Consider the following 15,643-nt stretch of genomic DNA (forward strand, 5'->3'; position numbering starts at 1 on the left):
GGGCTAGAAAGAGAAAGGGTGAGAAAGAGAGAAAACTGAGAGGAAGAGTGAGAGAGAGTGAGAAAGGGAAAGAGAGAGAGTGAGAGTGAGAAAGAGAAAAACAGGCAGAGAAAGCAGGAAAGAAAAAGGGAGAGAAAGAGAGCAACAAAGAGAAAGAGAGAGAGAGAGAGAACAACAAAGAGGGAGAAACGGAGAGAGAGAGAGAGAAGGTGAGAAAGAGAAAAACAGGGAGCAAAGAGGGAAAGAAAGAGAGAAAAGAGGGGGAGAGAGGGAGAGAAAAGAGGGCAAGAAAGAGAAAGAGAGTGAGAAAGAGAGAAAACAGTGAGAGGAAGAGTGAGAGAGAAAGGGAAAGAAAGAGAGAGAGAGAGGGTGAGAAAGAAGAACAGGGAGAGAAAGAGAGAGAAAGAGGGAGAGAAAGAGAAAGAGAGAGAGAGAAAGAGGGAGAAACAGGGGGAGAGAGGGGGGGGCAGCAGAGTGGCCAGCGGTGGTCGCACAGCTCACTTTCTCACGCAGCTCCTGCTCCTGGACATTCTGGTGCTTCCAGACTTCGAAGGGAGGAGCATGTGGGCCGCACCTGAATCCTGATCACTGTCCTTCCTGCCCGTTCCCATTTGCCCTTCTGGTCTGCAGGGGTAGGGGCAGCCAAATGCACCCCCATGTGAACTAGGCACGTGGGGCCTTGATCACAAGATCCCCTCACAAGATACGCCCCTGTGGCCCCACTTTTGACGGGGCTGGCATGGGGTGGGTACAGAGCTCAGACTGCTGAAATCCCAAACAGAAAAGGGTTTTATTAAAAGGTAAAAAGGCAAACACACGTTCGATTCGCTTCAGCCCTGAGCAAGGATTAAAAATTGGTATAAATGTTCCTCTAATCCTGTTTGAGAGATGTGCTCAGGCTGAAGCTAAAACGAAGGATAAGCTCTTTGATTTTTTTTAAGCTACCGCATCCAGAAATTCTCCATCACCTCAGGATTCATTTTTAGTTCATTCAATTTATAGCCTGCCCTTCCTGGCAGAAGCCGGTCTCAGGTACCGTATATACCGGAGTATGGGACGACTGGGTGTATAAGACGACCCCCCCTTTCCCAGTTAAAATATAGAGTCTGGGTTATACTCGCCATATAAGACTACGTACCCGGCGTATAAGACGACCCCAGACTTTACAGATGATTTCCCAGGGTTCAAAAGTAGTCTTATACACCAATATATACGGTAGGCTATCAACAAACACTTTACACTTTACGCAATTCATCCCTACAACAAATGTACATTTATAATAAAATCAGTTCTGCTTAAATAAAATAATCACCAATTAAGTTCAACATCTTGTTCCTACGTCTCTGTTGCACGGTGGTGCCTGTTAGGTCTTGGCTCGAAGATGAATGGAATGCTCTTCCTCCAGCTGTCCGGGCCCTGCGGGACCTACATGAGTTCCGCAGGGCCTGTAAGACTGAGTTATTCCGCCGGGCTTTTGGGGAGGCCGGCTGCTGATAGGTGCCCATCAACAACTAAGATCCGCTGTTCCCCTCTCAGGGGAGTTGGGAGTTAATGGCTGAACGCCATCTGTTTTAACTGATTATGAATTAGGAGCGCTGCTTTTAACTGATATGAATTTTTAGTATTTTATTCTGTTATCCACTTGTTTATATTGTGATGTGAACCGCCCTGAGCCCTTTGGGGGAGGGCGGCATAAAAATGGAACAAACAAACAAACAAACAAACAAACAAATAAATAAAAATAAGTAGACTCTGGATTCAGGATCAGTAGTCTGTATTGAGTTGGCAACAAGCACTCTAAACTTCAAGTGCTGCTGATCTGGCTTCTACATTCATGTTTATCCCCCAGCTCCCACTCACCAAGTGCCGCCCCTGCCCAGAAGAGACAGAAAGAGAAAGAGAGGGAGAGAAAGAGAAAGAGGATGAGAAAAAGAGCATAAGTCCCCCTCCCGTTTCCCCAGAGAATGTGAGAAAGTAAAGTCTGAATAAGAATGTTTTCGAAAGTGGCCTGTCCAAGGCCGTGGCAGCGATAGTCAGATACAGTGGCGGCGGGCCAAGGGGACGGGGGGGGTGCATCGTGCACCGGGCGCACGCCTGGGGGGGGCGTAAAGTCACCCCCTGGGCCCCCCTTTTCCCCGCAGCACCCCCGCGGACCACGCACACACCCCAACCCTCTTCCCACACTTACCTTCGTTCCTTTTCTTTTTGTAGTCCTTTTTGAGGCCGAAAAACGCGGCCTAGTTACAGTTCAGGGGGAAAACTGCCTGAGGAACTACAGTTCCCAGGAGACCTTGGGGCTCACAAGGTCTCCTGGGAAGTATAGTTCGTCAGGCAGCTTTCTCCTTGAACTGTAACTAGGCCGCATTTTTCAGCCTCAAAAAGTACTACAAAAAGAAAAGGAACGAAGGTAAGTGTGGGAAGGGGGGTGGTGTGTGTGTGTGTGTGTACCGTGGAGGGGGGTGCTGTGGGGGGGGAAGGAGGCGGAAAAAACACACTGCACACCGGGCGCAGTTTGGCCCAGCTACGCCTCTGTTCAGATAGCCTCCAGCTGGGTTCACTCCAGTGGTGAGATTCAGCCGGTTCGCACTGGTTCGGTAGAACTGTTACCGAATTTTTTGTTGAGTTTGGCAAACTGGTTGTTAAAAGCAGCTTTCGAGCCCCAGAGCAGCCAGGCGCCTTCCCGGCCCGGCTGCTCGGAGGTGCTAAAAGCCCCATCGTTCCCTCTCCCAGGGGAGGGGGAGTGAGGGGGTTTTCAGAGCCCTGGAGCAGCCTGCTCTGATACGCTAAAAGCCCCATCCCCCCCTCTCCCAGGGGAGCAAGTGGACTTTCAGAGTAGTGGCAGCAAGGCCCTGTTGCCCCCCTGCGCCCCCACAAGAAGTTCCTCTGCAGGTAGTAAGTGGGTGGGGCACAGGGGCATGTGGCAGAGGGTCAAACTGGTTGTTAAATTATTAGAATCCCACCACTGGTTCACTTCTTTCTGTAACCATTGTGAGTTATTGTGGAATGTGGGACTGCTGTACAAATATTGGTTAGAAGAAGAAGAGAAGAAGAAGAGTTTGGGTTTATATTCCCCTTTCTCTCCTGTAAGGAGACTCAAAGGGGCTGACAGTCTCCTTTCCCTTCCCCCCCACACAACAAACACCCTATGAGATAGGTGGGGCTGAGGGAGCTCCAAAGAGCTGTGACTAGCCCAAGGTCACCCAGCTGGCGTGTGTGGGAGTGCACAGGCTAATCTGAATTTCCCAGATAAGCCTCCCAGTGGTGGGATCCAAAAATTTTAGTAACAGGTTCCCATGGTGGTGGGATTCAAACTGTGGCGTAGCGCCAATGGGGCTGGGCGGGGCACGACGGGGGCGTGGCCGGGCATTCCAGGGGCGGTGCTGTGGCAAGGACGCAGCCACTGCGCCGGTCCTTGGGCGGGAAACGAATGCACGCAGGCGCAGGCTGCCACGCACGCCGGTGCCCCTCCTGCTAGACTGCTTCAAGTTCTGCGCGCTACTGCTGAGGAGCGGAGGAGGGGCGTAACTAAGGCAAAAACTACGTGGCAAAATCGCCAATTAGTAACCCCCTCTCGGCACACACAAATAATTAGTAACCTACTCTCGGGAACCTGTGAGAACCTGCTGGATCCCACCTCTGAAGCCTCCACAGCTCAAGTGGCAGAGCAGGGAATCAAACCCGGTTCCTCCAGATTAGAGTGCACCTGCTCTTAACCACTACGCCACTGCTGCTCCTGAGACTTCTCAGCTGCTAGGAGTAAAACCCTGTGGCCATCTTTTCACCTTGACTGTTTTTTTTCTGTCTTCCCAGGGTCAAACTTGGAGGGATGCCTTCTACATCCGTTGGGCCGCGAGCCACCCTCACTTTCACAAGGCCGCCAGTCAGGCAAGGCGAAGCTGGAAGTGCCGTGGAAGGTCACGCAGCACCTGCCCAAGACGGCCACCCGCTCCCTGGGGGACTTGAAGGTGTGCCGTGGAACCCGGGGACTCATGGCTCGCTTTCTGAACAGGTCCAAGCGTAATCTGGCGTTGCCGGGAGCGGAAACCATTAGACATGGCCCCCAGGGCCAGAAGCAGGTATGGCGCCAGAAAAGTCATGGGGAAATGCTGTGGTTGCTGCCACAGAAAAGGGAGAGATCACAGAAAACAAAGGCCCTGTCCTGAGGAGCTTACATCCCTTGGTTGGTGCCTGCCAACTGCGGGAAGGGAAAAGGGCAGCCATGCCTTGTAAAAAAACCTGATAGGCTGGGTGGAATATCACACTGAACAAGAAGAAGAGTTGTTTTTATAACCTGCTTTTCTCTACTGTTAAGAAGACTCAAAGTGGTTTACAGACTCCTTCCCTTCCCCTCCCCACAACAGACACTTTGTGAGGTGAATGGAACTAAGAGAGTCCTGAGAGAACTGTGACCGGGCCAAGGTCACCCAACAGGCTTTATATGGAGCGGGGAAACAAATTCAGTTCTCCTGATTAGAATTCGCTGCTCTTAACCAGTACACCAGTGAGCCAGTGAGCCAGTGGGCTCACCACAGGGACTGGGGAGGGCAAAAGCCGGCCTGCACGGAGGCCAGGGATGTGGGGCTCTGGGGTGGGGCGGGGGCACCCTGCGCCCCTGCCCCTTCAGGTCCTCTGAAGGGTGCGTGGCCCTGTCTTTAAGCACCTCCCCCACACTGACCCAGCTCTTCCAGGTCAGTGCAGGGGAGGAGAGGGGTAGTGGGTAATTTTGCAGGGGGGCCCATTGTTGTGCTCGGGGACAGTTGACCCCCCCTGTCCCTGTGGGTGCTACACCCTTGGCTCACCCTGCTGGCTCTTGCATGCAATGATGTGTCTTGACTTAGCAAAAGGCCAGGCAAGCTCAAGGTCTCGGTTGCCTACGTTTACAGAAATCAGCCTTTGCAAGAAATTCTGCAAGAGAGCAAATAACGTTTAACAATTTTTTTAAAGGATAAGGGGGGGGGGTAACACAAGCACACAGTAATCAGTACAGCAGAACACACACAGTCCTAGGATATAAGCAGTGTTGAGTGAGAAGCCTGCACATAGCTCTGGTAGAAAAATTGCATTGTGGAACAATATCACAAACAGAGAGGTGACCAGAGATACTGAACACTGGCTACGGGGGGCTTCTTATAGGGGAAAAAGAGACCCTCAGAGTTATGCAGAGTGATCCTTCATCTCCTAGGACAAAGAGGAATCTGGTCTTTCCAAGGAAAGACAAGAGACAGAAATCAACTTTAATGGTTGGCTTGTTAATCTAATGAGTTTGGCATTAGCTTGATGTGCCACGTTCAAGAATGCCCGAAAGGGGGAGGCAGCTAATGGGATTACAGCTCCAGAACAATGGCCATGCAAATGACACTGTCATTAGAGAGGTTAGTCAGAGGAAGGAGAACTGGGTTAACACAACACTGGGCAGAACACTTGGCGCAAACACATTAACGAGTCCTTTCTCTTTGCAGGGGTGTATAGTCCAGGGCTGGAAATAGGAATGCTCGCCAGAGCAGGGTCACTGTGCTCCCTCAGTCAGTTCAGGAAGGGTGTGGGAGAGGTGCTCTGCATGGCAGGTGTAGGCGAGGGCAAGTCCAGACAAGTTTTTACTGTGTCCTTGTGGGTACACTGAGCCCAGAGGCGGAGCTTCTACGGGGCAGCCTGGGGACAAATGTCCAGGGCAGCCAACGTGCGTCATGTGGGGTGCTCCCCACACCCCCTGCTGCCCAGCTGACCTGTCCAGCTGACCCGACGCCTCCCGGGCCCTCCTGGTTACAGCAGCTGTGGCGCTCCAGGCAATTAGCAAAGGGCCTGCGCCAGCATGGCTGGCCACGGAGAGAGCCCTGCCTTCTCCGCCTCCCTTCGTGTCGGGGAATTGTCCTGCACTGGTGGGAGCCTTGCTGAGCCCTCTCATGGCCAGAGAACCACCACCTCCCAACTACCCACCTGTGAGGGTCTCGGTGGCAGTTCTCTGGCCACGAGAGGACTCAGCAAGACTCCTGCTAGTGCAGGATGGTTACCCGGCCCGGAGGCTAATGGGGAAGGAAGGGCTCTCTTTGTGGCCGACAGTGCTGGCGCACGCTGCCCTGCCCCTGCTCAGCCAGATGACAAAAGGCGCTGATGTGGAGGAGCGGGGAAGAGGCAGAGGGTCGGGGGCCTGTGGCCCAGCAGGGGGCTGGCTGGACGTGGGGCCGGGGTGGCTGGGCAGGCACCTCTGGCTCTGCCGGGCCAGGTTAGAAGAAGAAGAAGAAGAAGAAGAAGAAGAAGAAGAAGAAGAAGAAGAAGAAGAGGAGGAGGAGGAGGAGGAGGAGGAGGAGGAGGAGTAGTTTGGATTTATATCCCCCCTTTCTCGCCTGCAGGAGACTCAAAGGGGCTTACAATCTCCTTGCCCTTCCCCCCTCAGAACAAACACCCTGTGAGGTAGGTGGGGCTGAGAGAGCTCCGAGAAGCTGTGACTAGCCCAAGGTCACCCAGCTGGCGTGTGTGGGAGTGTACAGGCTAATCTGAATTCCCCAGATAAGCCTCCACAGCTCAGGCGGCAGAGCTGGGAATCAAACCTGGTTCCTCCAGATTAGATACATGAGCTCTTAACCTCCTACGCCACTGCTGCTCCTGGCTGGCTCGCTGGGCCACTGTGGGCACAGTGCGCTTGTCTCCACCCCAGGGGCTACTGAAGCATAGGCAGTGGCAATGGATGGCCCCCGTGGCTGACAGGGAGGCTGTAAATGGGGCCAGGTGAGGTGGAAAAATCAGGTCTTACCCCGGGTGCAATTTTCTGCTGTTACGCCTCTAACTGAGCCAATGCAAGAATGGGCTCCCCATTTTGGCACAGGACTGCTAGTCACCGCAAGGGTTGGCAGAATGGGTTGAGGCATCGCTGTCTTAAAACAGAGCCCCCACCCACCCACCAACCCACCCACCCACCATGGGTCGGTCTGTAACAATTGCCCTTCAAGCAAGGGAAACCAGCCTCCGGGGGCTGCAATCAAGAGTGAAGCACTCGTTGGCGGACGCAGAGGTGGTTTACACCTATTCTTTTTGGCCGTTTTTCCCATGCAAAAGCTGCTTTTCTTGCCGGGAGGAAGAGAGAGATGTGTCGCCTAGTCACAGTCGACTTATAGCAGTCCAGTAGGGCTTTCCTAAGCAAGAGACTGACAGAAGTGGTTTGCCATTCCCTGCCTCTGTGTCGCAAGCCTGAGCTTCCTCGGTGGTCTCCTATCCGGATACTAGCCTTGGGTGACCCTGCTTAGTTTCTGATGTAATTAAAAAATCTTACACAAGAGAAAATGGTTGATGTTGGAAAGAGGAGAAGGAGAAGGGTTTCACTCTGAGAGGGCAACGGGCCATCTGCAAGTCTGTACGCTCCGTATCGATTTGAACAAAGCAGCCAGCTCTTTGGCTTCAGATGTCTGGTTGTATAATACTTTTAAGCTCCATTTTTTTTTGTCAGCCTAATGAATAAATCAGAACCCCAAAGTAGAGGTTTGCATCGCCAGGGTCAAGGAAGAGAAGAAAAAAACAAACTTGTCATTGTTATTATTGTGAGCAAGGAAAATCCCTGAATTGTAGTCCATGCAGTGGCGTAGCTACCACGGGGAAGGGGGTGCGCATCGCACCGGGCGCGCGCCTGGGGGGGCAGCAAAAATGTATTTTTAATATTTTTAGTGTTTTTATTTTGTTGGCCAGCAGGGGGCGCAGTTTTTAGGATAGCAGCACCAAAATGTCAGGACATCGTCCGGCAACACTTCTTCTGATACCAGCCAAGTTTGGTGAAGTTTGGTTTGGGAGGTCCAAAGTTATGGACCCCCAAAGGAAGTGCCCCATCTCCCATTGTTTCCAATGGAAGCTAATAGTAGATGGGGCTACCTTTTGAGAGTTCATAACTTTGGATCCCCTGAACCAAACTTCACTAAACTTAGGTGGTATCATCAGGATAGTCTCCTGCTGATACCAGCCAGGTTTGGTGAAGTTTGGTTTGGGGGTCCAAAGTTGTGGACCCCCAAAAGGGATGCCCCCATCTCCCATTGTTTCCAATGGGTGCTAATAATAGTAGATGGGGCTACCCTTTTGAGGGTCCATAACTTTGGACCCCCTTAACCAAATTTCACCAAACCTGGGAAGTATCATCAGGAGAGTCTCCTAAAGATACCCTTAAATTTTGATGCTGCTAACCTAAAAACTACGCCCTCTGGAGGCTGAAACCAGAAAACATGAAAAAAATACAAAAAACACAAACGAGCATGGGGGGGGCACCAAAACTCTGATTTTGCACCGGGCTCCATTTCCCCTAGCTATGCCTCTGACCCATGAACATCTAAAGTGCCAGAGTTGGCACAGAGTCCATGAAAATCAGCTGCCGTGGGTTGGTTCCAAATCCAAAGGCGGCAGGCTAATTATCCTAATGAAATTTATGTATGTGGACATCCCTGTGAAACAGGGATAACAAGGCGTTAAAATTGGCTCACCTTTGACTTCTGCAATGCAGCCTTCCTGTCAAGTTGGGGATGAAAGTAAAGGTGCCTCTGAACTGAATGCCCCTTTGGATTTTCGTCCCGTGAATCCTGTGCCATATCCTGGACGTTCCCATCTTATACGGCAGTGGTGGCGAACCTATGGCACGGGTGCCAGAGGTGGCACTCAGAGCCCTCTCTGTGGGCACGCGTGCATGGAGTTCATCATGTGATAATAGTGTAATTATTTCAGGGAGATTATTAGCATTAAACCTAAGACCTAGTTTTGGGGAAGCAGTGTAGGTAACCCTGTTAAGCGCTGTTAAACCCTACTGATTTTCATGGGAAGAACGAAAGTGTGATCCTTTACCTGAGAGTAAGCTCGGTTGCTGGCAATGGGGTTTGCTTCTGAGTAAACCCTCCTTGGGTCGTGATTCACCCGTTTGAAGCGTTGCACAGTTGCTTCAAAGCAAAGCCACCGACTACCACCAAGCTTACTCCCGAGTAACGTGTGCCTTTGAGCCAACCGTTTTTTCTATACTAAAACCTCAGTATTCAGGTTAAATTGCCGTGTTGGCACTTTGCGATAAATAAGTGGGTTTTGGGTTGCAGTTTGGGCACTGGGTCTCGAAAAGGTTCGCCATCACTGTTACAGGGCCTTTTTTGGCGTTGTGTTCAAAACATGCAATAGCTCGTACGTCATCAGAGGCAGAGCGCTCATGGGAACATGTAGGATCACATGTCCCTGGGCTCATGCTAGCTGGTCACGGGGGAGAGGGATGCGGAGAATCGCCCCAACACCCCTCCCCTAGGTCCCACCCCACCCCACCAGGCTGCAGTCCGGCTGGGCCACTGCCGGGCACCCCTCGGCAGGCTCCCACTGGCTAAAGTAAGTGGGGCACGTGTGTGTGTGGCCGTGGGGGGGGAGCGCCCAGAGCAGGTGTTGCCTTGGGTGTCATTTCCTCCTCCCCTCATAAGAACATAAGAACATAAGAACAAGCCAGCTGGATCAGACCAGAGTCCACCTAGTCCAGCTCTCTGCTACTCGCAGTGGCCCACCAGGTGCCTTTGGGAGCTCACATGCAGGATTTGAAAGCAATGGCCTTCTGCTGCTGCTGCTGCTCCCGAGCACCTGGACTGTTAAGGCATTTGCAATCTCAGATCAAAGAGGATCAAGATTGGTAGCCATAAATCGACTTCTCCTCCATACATCTGTCCAAGCCCCTCACGTCTGTACGTCATATATCCTTTGCTTAAAGGTTATTTTATTATTAAAGGTGATTTTATTATTCATATTTATTAGCCGTCGTCCTTCCTTCCTACAGCGCTTAAGGTGGCTTACATTTTTAAAAAACCCCATAAAACTGAAATTGAAAATTTCAACTTTTGACCGCTTTAATTAAAGCATAATGTAGATAAATAATGTAGATTACGCTGAGAAACATCAAGGCTGTTCAAGATGGCGTCCAGTCCAAAACGGTGCCCCTACGAAGTAACCGCTCCGCCAAACCTACACTGTTCCGTCTGATGCCATCGATACCTTTTTGGCAATTATCCGTGCGCTCGCCACATCTGTGAGGTGAGGCGAGGACCGGGAGGGACACAAAATCTACCACCTCCGTATCACACCCTCCACGTATTAAATTATTAATTACATTATTCAATAGTTTTCAATTTTTTTAAATTATTTAAATGATGTATTTATTTCATGGTTAAATTAAATTTTTAATTCGAATTAATTATAATCAGATCTTTACTCAGCTGTTAATTTTACTGGGTTCTAAGCATGCTGAGATGGTTTTTACGGCATTGCTGTTCGTTCTGTAATTCACCCCGAGCCAGTTTTAGGATTAGGACATTGGAGGAAATAAATAAATGTATTAGCTGAATTGGCATCTTCTCGCTCCGCTCACGGTTCGACTCGCCTTAGGAGAGCCTTGCTCGGAGACTGCGAGAGGTTCTCGGTTTGAACTTTGACAGGAGGGTGACTGGGACGTAAAACTGGTTTCAAAACCGGTAATTTGGATTTTAAGCTCCTCAGGGTAAGGAGCTGTCTTCTTTGCTTATTAGGAAACAAGTTTTACGAAACTGAGCAAGGCTTAATTCTGTAGCAACTAGTACAGGATTACACTGGGCAAGAAGAGACGAGGAAGAGTTTGGACTTATACCCTGCTTTTCTCAACAGTAAGGAGTATCATAGAATCATACAATCGTAGAGTTGGAAGAGACCAGAAGGGCCATCAAGTCCAACCCCCCACAATGCAGGAACACACAATCAAAGCACTCCCGACACATGTTCATCCAGCCTGTCTCAAAGCACCATACAAACTCCTTTCCCTTCCTCTCCTTACAACAGACACCTTGTGAGGTAGGTGGGGTTGAGAGAGTTTTGAAAGAACTGGGACTGGCCCACGGTCACCCAGCAGGCTTCATGTGGAGGAGTGAGAAACAAATCCACATCACCAGATAAGAATCCACCACTCCTGTGAAGGAATGGGGAATCAAACCCAGTTCCCCAGGTTAGAGTCCACCACTCGTAACCACTACGCCATGCTGGCAAGTTGGCAGTAGCTCTTTCCTCACAGGCCTCCGAAAACATTTTGCAAAGGTTTTCAAAACTTTTCCAAAAATCCTCCATTTGTCTGCACTCACCCGCTCGAAAATTCCAGCCTGGCGTAGTGTTTTAATATCAACATTTTATGACCCCCCTAGAGCAGGTCATAAACTCTGGCGCTTCAGAGGTTCGTGGACTACAATTCCCATCAGCCCCATGCTGGCATGGCAATAGCAAGGGCTGATGGGAATTGTAGTCCACGAACATCCGAAGCGCTGGAGTTGGACACCTCTGCTCTAGAGCATGCTCAGTCCTGCATCGGCTCGCCAACAACCAACCAGGGACTGGAGTTCTCTTGGAATCACAACAGCTCCATCCTCACCAGGAATTAATCTGCAGGAATTTACCAACCCAGAATTGGCACATTAGCTATAGCAAGTCTGTCCTTAACAGGCTACTGGGTGGGGGCAGGGGCTTTCTTAATCTCCTATTCTATCGCCCAAGTAATGGTATTTTCAGCATACTTGGGGAGACCCTTGAGGGTGTAAAACCCTCTCTGTGGGTGCTCCCGTTTTATTGTATTGAGGGGGTATTCAGTCGGTGTAGCGGTTAAGAGCAGGTGGACTCCAGCGGTGGGATCCAAAGATTTTAGTAACAGGTTCCCATGGTGGTGGGATTCAAACTGTGGCGTAGCGCCAATGGGGATGGGCGGGGCACAACAGGGGCGGGGTGGGCATTTCAGGGGCAGGGCATTCCTGGGCAGGGCTGTGGCAAGGATGCAGCCGCTGCGCCAGTCCTTGGGCGGGAAATGAATGCACGCAGGCGCAGGCTGCCACGCACGCCGGTGCACCTCCTGCTAGACTGCTTCAAGTTCTGCACGCTACTGCTGAGAGGAGGGGCGTAACTAAGGCAAAAATCACGTGGCAAAATCACCAATTAGTAACCCCCTCTCGGCACACACAAATAATTAGTAACCTACTCTCGGGAACCTGGGAGAACCTGCTGGATCCCACCTCTGGTAGACTCTAATCTGGAGAACCAGGCTTGATTCCCCACTCTTCCACATGAGTGATGGAGTCTTATCTAGTGAATCAGATTTGTTTCCCCACTCCTACATTCCTACAGTGTGACCTTGGGCTAGTCCTCTGTAAACTCTCTCAGCCCTGTCTACCTCACAAGGTGTCTATTGGGGGGAGAGGAAGGAAAGGTAGTTTGTAAGCCCCTCTGAGACTCTTCACAGGAAAGAAAGGGGGTATAAATCCAAAGTGGATATCCAAAGGGGATATGTTTGCATTTGAGGGACACGAAGCAGAACATGGAATTTTTTGCAAGAACTCTGGTGACTACGTCTTTGGGCTGAGACCATCACGGGACAAAACGACTCTACCTCTTTGGGGTATGGGTTTTAATTTGTTGTTTTCTGTCTGATCCACCTCAAAATGCAACCATGTAGTTAATCTCTGGAAGAAGAGGTTCGTTGGAAACCATGCTTTCTGAGTTACCCTGCTTCCGATCCCTAGATAGGGTCATTTCGCATGAGCTCGGTGCACTTTATTTGTGATGAGGACTTTTCAAATAGTGGAGCTGAGCCCTGCAATCAGGAAAGTTGGACTCCTGGGGAATGTGAATCAAGTGCAGGAAAATTTCAGAAAGCAGTGTTAAAACTATACCTTTAATAGAAATAATTAATAGAACTAGAAATAATTAATAGAAATAATTAGAGAAATAATTACATAGAATAGAAATAATAGAAAATAATTAATAGAAATCATTAAAAATGACGATATCAAATAAGCCAATTACCAACAATGAAAAATAATACAAAACATGGATAACACACCACAAACCGAAAAAGGGATCCCAACGTATACACAAAAAGACAGAAAGTCTCTGTATAACTGATATCCCTTCAGTGAAAATCCATAAATAACACAATTGGAAAGTATTCCGACTCCAATTGCAAGATGTTCCGTTGGATTTAGTCATTTTTAGTTATTTCTATTAAAGTTATAGTTTTAATGCTGCTTTCTGAGCCAGACAGAGGTAATTTTTTCTGCAGTATCCATACTGTTTCTGGCTCATTTTCTATACTTTATGTGAATCAAGTCCCTGTTAACACTTCTTCCTGCCTTGGTTTTCAGCTACAAAGGCTTGGGGCTGAGCGGTCGTCCCCGGAAGCGATACACTTACAGAGCTGCGAGGATCTAAGCTCTACTTCATCTTTGCGCCGCCTGCTATCGGCCCGCCGGCTGGAGCGCAGGCGCCCTCACAGCCTCAGCGGACTCGTACGAGAGAGCAACCTCTAAGACACACGCCAAATGGGCCTGTCCTCCTGCCTTCTGTGACGACATCTTCACGGGTACCGGCTCTAGCCTTGGATCCAAGATCGAACTCCTAGAAAAACTGGATTTGGGCTTTCTACGGGGCGCCCACCCACCTCCCCTGGGATGACAGCTTCAAGGGTATGAGTTGACAGGGCAAATGTGCTCTCTGCCGAAAGCGCCAGGTTCCAGGTTCTCTTTTGCGAGGATTGCAATGCCTCTGTTCCACACTTGTCGCTGCGTGCGAGAGAATTGTCATTTTGGCTCGCTCGAGATTCTCTCGTGATCCAGAGAATGTTCATAGAGGTGACTGTTCCACGGCTGACAGAAGACACGTCTCATACAATGGCAGCGAGCGTTTTGTGCGAGCCACAGATTCTCATACGTGGCTGCAATGAATACTCTCAGCGTTGGGAGGTCACCCGTTTGCCTGTTGGCAACTTGTTGCGGGATGTCAGCAATCTGTCTCTCTTTCCTGGCATGGACAATTTGCACAGAGAGTCAATTTCCACTCGTTCTAGCGACTTGCGCTTCGTTTCCGGCACTCCTTGTGTGGCATTCGTGCCTCGTTGGCTACTGGGGTGTCCTGCTTGTTCAAAACGAGAATTTAGGGTTCTCTGATATCCCGACATGGGAGGAAAAGATAGTGTTCTCAAGTCTCCATTTAAATGGCATTACCAGGACTTGTCTGTATCCTCCGCTAGGAGATAATCGCCGGGGCAAAACCCCAATACCTCGCCTCTATCCTCTGCTTCCCTCTGCTGTGTATGCACACTATACCAGAGCTTGGGATCTCAGTTTCCCCATCATATTTTGCAGCTTGCAATATGTTCTGGCTACCACTGATACCTCATTTGAGCTGTGCCTTTGGCTGGCTGCTCCTTTGGGTGATCGTCTTCCAAGAGAACCCAGGAACTGAGGACCAAACCAGCTGATACTCCAAGACAGAATTTGCACTTCCTAAGTGGGTCGTAGCTCGTATCCTGAGGCTAGGCGCCATGGTTTGGGGTCTGGAGGTAGTGTCTGGCAGATGATGGGATAGTGTGGGCCCTGGCAGAGCCTGCCTTTACCTGGCGCCGTGGGGTGGAGGTTGATAAGATATTGTGGGTTGTGGTTCTCTAGCCGAGCAGAAAGTGACCTCCCTTGCTTGAATTCTGGGCCTAGCCTGAATTCACTTTTTCCTCTGGAGACCCCAGAAGGATGGCTGCAGCCCTCAAAACTTCAGACCACCGAGACCTGGTGGCAATACCTCCTAAAATAGACAACAAGTGCTCTTTTGCATGTCCCCCCCAGGCTGTCGGGAGTCAGCTTCTGACCCATCGGGGGTCCTGTCCTGTATCCCGCCTTTCTCAGCAGTCTCTTATGTGACCTCAAAGCCCCCCCGCGCCCCCCCCCCCCACTGTCATGCTTCCCGGCTCTTTCTGATCAGAGTGCATGCTGTAGCTTTTTGTAAAACTACGGGAATGCCTAGAGAGGCCTTTGGGATATCAGGGGGATGTCTTCCTAGCCAGGGGTTCGGGTGCCTTTGAACAGCTGTAGATCAGGAAGCCATTCGGCAGGCGGCAGGCGGTGATAAAGGGGTGCATTTCTGCTCACTCCGTGTTCAGAGGCGTCGGAGGGCGAGAGCATCGGCTACCCTGATCGGAACAGGGACGGGTGGGAAACTCAGCGACCGGCAGTTTTGAGATGCACAAATACTTATCTGAGTAAACCAAATAAAGCCATATCTATTAACTTCGAGCCTGTTGGGATTTGCCTTTTTATTTTTTAAGTCGCATGAATCCAATGATATCTGCCACTAGGCTCTGTTTTCACGATGAGAGCCACCTCTCTTTCCTCAGTTGACCTTTTCTGTCCTTCACAAAGCTGGTGAAGATTTTTCCCATAGTCAGATGCTTTATTTTTTTAAAAAAATCACAAAGAAGGGGAACAAAACGTAACTCTGTTACACGAGAGTTCCCTTTTTTCGCCCCTAATTTTCTGCAGCCAATTCACCTCAGTCATGAAGAGTGTAATATTCAATAAGTTATATTCAATAAGTAATATTCAATAAGTAATATTCAATAAGTTTAGTCTTGAGGTTAGATATTTTTACCTTTGACCACCGAGGAAGGCTGTTTGGCCGAAACATGCCTGGCTATTAAGGGTCAAAAATGATTTTGTGGGACCCATTTGTGTTATCTACGTAGGCTATTATCGTCCTTTAACATATTCTTATGATTTTAATCAGTTTTATATATGTAGATTAATATATATTTGTTTGAACATGTCTGTCTGTCTGTCTGTCTGTCTGTCTGTCTGTCTGTCTGTCTGTCTGTCTGTCTGTCTGT

At 49.9% G+C, this 15,643-nt stretch overlaps 2 protein-coding genes across 2 annotated transcripts in view; one reads left to right on the forward strand and one right to left on the reverse strand.

Moving 5' to 3' along the window:
• Positions 1 to 15,053, forward strand: part of LOC125436542 (protein FAM189B-like) — a 15,820-nt gene extending 767 nt beyond the window's left edge. The window contains exons 2-5 of the mRNA XM_048503635.1: positions 1,962 to 1,966; positions 2,812 to 2,889; positions 3,811 to 4,076; positions 13,134 to 15,053. Coding sequence (XP_048359592.1) covers positions 1,962 to 1,966; positions 2,812 to 2,889; positions 3,811 to 4,076; positions 13,134 to 13,298 — 514 coding nt within the window. The 3' untranslated portion in view covers positions 13,299 to 15,053. The remainder of the gene's footprint in view (positions 1 to 1,961; positions 1,967 to 2,811; positions 2,890 to 3,810; positions 4,077 to 13,133) is intronic.
• Positions 13,718 to 15,643, reverse strand: part of LOC125436544 (protein FAM189B-like) — a 15,479-nt gene continuing 13,553 nt past the window's right edge. Inside the window, exons 5-6 of the mRNA XM_048503650.1 lie at positions 15,409 to 15,427; positions 13,718 to 13,899 (exon numbers count right to left, since the gene is read on the reverse strand). Coding sequence (XP_048359607.1) covers positions 13,718 to 13,899; positions 15,409 to 15,427 — 201 coding nt within the window. The remainder of the gene's footprint in view (positions 13,900 to 15,408; positions 15,428 to 15,643) is intronic.

Source organism: Sphaerodactylus townsendi, linkage group LG01 (assembly GCF_021028975.2).
Source record: "Sphaerodactylus townsendi isolate TG3544 linkage group LG01, MPM_Stown_v2.3, whole genome shotgun sequence".
In the NCBI taxonomy this organism is placed as follows: Eukaryota; Metazoa; Chordata; class Lepidosauria; order Squamata; family Sphaerodactylidae; genus Sphaerodactylus; species Sphaerodactylus townsendi.